The 5,893-nt window shown below is 29.5% G+C and overlaps 1 protein-coding gene across 1 annotated transcript; it reads right to left on the bottom strand.

Moving 5' to 3' along the window:
- Window positions 1–538: 538 nt before the first annotated feature.
- On the bottom strand, window positions 539–4,733 carry LOC112528642 (short-chain dehydrogenase TIC 32, chloroplastic). Its single transcript, XM_025139664.1, has 9 exons — window positions 4,610–4,733; window positions 4,200–4,431; window positions 4,037–4,116; window positions 3,792–3,948; window positions 2,297–2,299; window positions 1,713–1,794; window positions 1,474–1,561; window positions 866–912; window positions 539–730 (listed from the first exon to the last, which is right to left on the bottom strand). The coding sequence occupies exons 1-9, from the start codon at window positions 4,731–4,733 to the stop codon at window positions 539–541; spliced, it is 1,005 nt and encodes a 334-aa protein (XP_024995432.1).
- Window positions 4,734–5,893: the final 1,160 nt, after the last annotated feature.

The following is a 5,893-nucleotide window of genomic DNA, read 5'->3' as shown; positions in this document are numbered from 1 at the left end:
ATATATATATATATATATATATATAACACAAATATTCGACTATTAAAAGGTTGTTTATCAAATACTTTAACACAACTAGAATATTCGACTATATATAAAAGAAAACAGTTGTATTTGGTGCACCAGATCCAAACATGGGATTTGGTAATTTGAAAAGTAAGAATATTGATGTAGATTCTTAAATAATCTGAAATTCTACCAATCAGCATCAAGTCTCAACACAGCTAAGTGCCAAATTTGAAAGGAACCTGCCTAACATTGCCACCCACTACTCATTAACTATAAAAAAGAACCAGTCCTTCCATATGCATTTGTGACTTGTATATATATATATGTCTTATATTATATAATATAATATAATATATATTGTATATTTAAAAAAAGACATTTTTTAAACTTCATCTAACCTGTCTTTACATGTCAAATAAGTATTTATATTAATATATGTTGATTGGGTATCTAGTATTTATCTAATATCATATTCATATTCATATTCATGCTTTATGTATCTACTCTACTGTATCTATTTAATCTATGTTTAAGTAAACACACCAAAAACTGATTTCCAATCAGTAGAAACCATGATTTCAGAGAATGACCATAACCGTACACCTTCCTTTGGATTGCATCCTATTTTCGAATTTGAAGCTTCGTTGCAGTCTGCAAAATATTTTCCACTGACGTTTCTTAGTTCTGGATGAGTTGCAACATAACATGTTGTAGCAGCAGCCTGCATATATATATATATATGTAAAATTACAATTAAATATAAACAGATGGCAAGTTTATAATCGCTATATGCATGTTTGTTGTGTGCTAGAAGAAAGTAGATAGATGCTTTTATTAATTTGTGGGGAAAGATTACCTGAGGAATTGTTTTCAAGAATTTTGAAGTCAAGAAGAACACGAAATCTACAAATTAAAAAAGTTTCAGAAAATAAAACAACAATATTAACTACAAAGCAACATCATATGCATATGTTCTAAGATTGTGAATGTTATAATTGCTTTTAAGTTCAAAATAAAAAGATCGAGGGAGTGAAAATTTTGCACATTTTGGTCTCTCACATGCATGATGCAACACGTAAATCAACTTCCATGATAAAAATTATTCGTAGACCACAAGTTTTATTTTTTTAAGGAGTTTACTTGTTAAAAACTCCCACAAAATTTATGACGTCTCCTCTTTGTAATCAGTCATGCGAGATTCACCTAATATGTTATGAACACTCCCTTGAATGACTGACTCATCATGCCTGATGGGGTTTGTCCCACTATCCCGATGGTATAAGGATCACTTCTAAGACCATTACTCCAAACTCAAAAGCAGGCAGGCCAAATAGACTTAAAACTATGGTGGAAGTTAATGGTAGAAAACAACTTTGAGACGGGTTTTACATCACCACTTAAACTAGCAATTTAATCCTAATATTAAGAATGGATTGGTGAAAGTGGATCAATGTCATAAATTACCGGTAATGAAACCTTCACGGTCTCTTGTGAGTCCAGTTCTCACAACCCCAGGATGTACACAGTTTACAGTCACGTTTGCCTCCATTTGCTGCAAATTAAGACACTACTTTTAATTCAATATCCAGCTACAAAAATTAATAAATACATAAATCAAATTCTTTTTATAACATTATATATATATATATATATATATATATATATATATATATAGGATACAGAAATATAGATGTAGCATGTACCTGGAGTCTGCGAGCAAGTTCCTTGGTGTGCAAAACGTTGGCCAGCTTCGATATAGCATATGCACGTGTTGCGTCGTAATGACTGCAAATCCAACACAAATACACAGGGGATAAAGTCAATAACTTTATGTATGTATGTATGTATATATATATATATATGATCACTGCTTCCAATAATGGGTTTATGGACACAGGGAAAAGGCATTTAAAGCTAATACTTGCCTTGTATAAAGAGTTGGTTGTATTAGTTGTAAAATTAACCTTACCTGTTAGTTTTATGAAAAGGTAAATTTGTGCTTAATATATTCAGATTTTCATCTTGTGGTCCAATAAATGAATCTTAACATATGATTTAAATACAGTTTTGTTTCTTTCCTTCAACAATAAGTGAATAACTTATGAGTAATACCTAACATGTAAACACCAATTAATGAAAACTACTTTATGATTCAATCAATCTTGTCATTTTCTGAATCAGACATGTTTGTAGCTAACTAAAAGTTTTCTAACAAATGAGATGAGATGAGATCATTTTACACATACCCATGAAATAGTTTGAACAAAAAGCATAAGAAACTATGGACCAACTAATCAAGAAAAGGTATATACATATTCCCTACAAGGGATGTTAGAATCGTTTTTGTTGCACATATCTACATCCAACTTTAATAACTATATATCCAACCATTAAAAGCATCTCAAATATAGATTTTAAAACTAACATTCATAGCATCTCTAACAGATTTTTTATAATTTTTATTTAAATAAAGAATCAAAAGTTAAATTTTTTAAAAATAATTATATTTATCTACAACAGATTATTTATTTTAAAGATTTTAACATCAATTATATTATTAAAATATTCGATAAAAAATATCATGTCAAAACACTTTTTTGAAAGATTTAGTATAAAATAATAATGATCCAATTTTATTGGTGGAAATAATTACAAAATCCATTTTTCTCTCTACAAATTAAGTTTTAGAAAGAAAAAATAAATAAACTTAGAGGCCGTTTACCAAATGTTTACATGATAAACGTTTATCGGTAAAATCATTTACTTACCAGGTAAGATTTTAGTCCAGCAAAACAGTATTGTATGCAACAATTAAACCGGTAAGCGCTTACCATGGTAAGAATCATCGCTCTCACTTACCGGGTAAAACTCTTGGTTCTTACCATATTCATCGGGTAAGGTAGTGTGACTTGGTGTTCACTTACCCGAATAAGCGTTTGGTAAACGATCCCCTTAGAGTTTTCTCTAATTTGTTCTATTTTAGAGAACTATATAGATAATCTTTTGTACCGAAATAGATTATAAAAACTTCAATTTCTATATTTTCTAAAATATTATAAAAATGCTATAGAAACTCAAATACTATGTAATTCTTGTCAAAGTTGATTTATAGTATATATATATTGTTGTAAAAAAAAATGAAATTATGTGTATAAATGTGATCGGAGGACAAGAATTTTATTTTTCAAATCAACCATTAAACGCTATCATCAAACGTTACAAAAAACTGAAGTTAATAATACCAATTATTATGACCAACAAGGCAACAATTGTATCTTTTATATAAAAGTATTACAATAAAATGATAGCATGTTTTAGAATATTCAAATAAGTTTTTTATACGATACTTTTTATTAGTTATTTTATATGACACTTTAAACACATATATTTGTAGGATGCTTGTTTTTATATAATATTTTTCAAATAATTCAGATAAAACTTTAGTTATGATGTTTAAAGACATTTTATCAACTTATTGTAACACATTTAGGTACAATTATTTTGTTTTTTTAATTTTAGTATTATAAAATATTATATTAGTATTTAACCGATTTTGTTGTAATGTATCGAGCTCATTTGCGGTAGAGGGAAAATAGGTTCAAATAAGAAACAACAACCAAATAAAAGAATACGAACACATGTAAACTCAGATATGTGATTTTACTGACGTGCAATATGAATATTTTTTATTTTCTTATTTGGTTAGGGTGGTGTATAAGAAGTAAACAATGGCGAACGAAAACTGACACTACTCAAACTCATTGTAAATTCTTGCAATATACCTTTTATCTCGAGTTATTTGACCCAAGGAACGAATTAAGTCGCCGGAAAACCAGGTATGGATGCCGGACGATACGTTCACTATTCGTCCTTGAATACCTGTTGTTTTCGCCGTAGCTATCATCTTTTTCAGCAATAGTTTCGTCAACAGAAAATGACCTAATCCATGAATTTCAACCAGTAAAACCAAAATTAGCATCGATCGGCTAATTTCTTTTGATCCGATGTCGAGTTTAAGAACGCTTACCTAGATAATTAGTAGCGAAGGTCATCTCGATTCCGTCTTCCGATATGCCGTGATCGTATGAGAATTTCCCGGCGTTGTTTCTAACATATTTCAGTGAATCATGAGTGTGAAAAGTTATGTTATTAATTCTCAGATGAAAGAAAGAAATTGAAGATTAATTTACATGAGGAGATTTAGAGGCAAATTGAGAGCTTCAAAATCCGAAACGAAGCTCCTAACGGATTTGAGAGAGCTAAGGTCAAGAGGCATGACGAGAATTTGCGCAGCAGGAAACTCCGATGCAATACGAGCCTTTGATTCCTCTGCGACTTTCAGATTCCGAGCAGGTATGACGAGACGAGCGCCGCGCTTAGCCAAGACTCGAGCCGTTTCAGCACCGATACCGGACGTCGCACCTTTGTAAGATCAAACATTCATTATATATATAATATATATTAGATTATATTATGTTATATACTAATCTTTGAATTGAAGAGAAGAAATTAAAAAGAAAGAGGATTCTCTTTCTGTCCACTAATAATAGGATAATGATGAGAGTGCATGTGCATGAACATGATTAGAGATAATGATTACCGGTGATAATGGCGGTGGAAGAGTGTAGATCGACGGAGTTATCGGTGACTTGTTCGGCGGTGGATTTGGAGCCGTAGCCGCTGGGTCCGGCGGAGCCGATCAGGTACTTCACTGTTTCAAGCATTTTTCTTCTTTTTTTTGGTTTCCTTTGGAGTTTTTGCCGGTGTTGACTGCTTTTACTGTTCGATTATCATACCAACTTCATTTGCAAACACATAAAAACTGAGAGAGAGAGAGGACGATTAGCAGTAAATTGAGATAGTGAGAGAGAGGAAGCAGTGTGTATATATAGAGCCCAGAAATGTTGCTTTATGAGGGCCAGAATAGGCCTTTCTCTTTTAATTCAATTGGGAGGAAGGGAGGTCAGGGATGGAAAAAGAAGACGATGGTCCAGCTCCTGCACTGCATTACATCTTCTTTATATTCAAAATAAATTAATGTTGCTTCTCCAATTTAATAACAAAAACAAATAAAAACTATATATATATATATATATATATATATATTTTACATATATACATGTATATATGTATATGTATGTATTACACTGTGAGAATTTGTCCCAACTCCCAAAATCGTACTCAGATTTCATTTCTTTTAGATTTATTTTATTTGAGTTCTTTATCCAAAAGAAATGGATGGAAAAGAAAAGAAATCTATTTTTTTTATTGAAAAGAAGGAAATATTTTAAAAGATGAAGTGGTTATTCTTATTCTTGAACATAAGAGAGATATCTATAGTATATTATAAAGCATTAGATAAAAAAATTTAAAATCTATCTTTTATATATATGAAGTATTATTTTTTGATACATATTATTTAAATTTAAGATTACAAGTAAATTGTGCGTAAGTACAACTTATTAAGTTTCATGTTTGAATTTGTATAACTAATTGTAGATAAATATAATCATATTTTAAATATAAAATCTAATATATAATTAAAATAATTATTGAGTTCTAACGAAATACTTATTATTATCTTTATAAAAAATATATTATTAAACAAAAAATAAATTATTTCACCATTAACTAAATTAAATTGTCAATAGAAAACTTGAATAAAAGAGAATTACACAAAAATATGAGATTTTTTTTTTTAGTTTTTATGATATCTTCAAATTTATATTTTATTTAAAAAAATATTATTACTTGTTCAAAACTACATAAATTCATATTATAACATTGACATAGACCAAAAAAATAAAATTTAATAGTGAAATCGAGATATATATCTCACTGAATTACGCAAGTATCCTTCTAGTTTATTTAAAAAAATAATTGT

Source organism: Cynara cardunculus (genome assembly GCF_001531365.2).
Source record: "Cynara cardunculus var. scolymus isolate 2C chromosome LG 15, CcrdV1, whole genome shotgun sequence".
NCBI lineage: Eukaryota > Viridiplantae > Streptophyta > Magnoliopsida > Asterales > Asteraceae > Cynara > Cynara cardunculus.
Note: the sequence above shows the minus strand (reverse complement) of the source record. Positions and strands in the feature narration are given on the sequence as shown.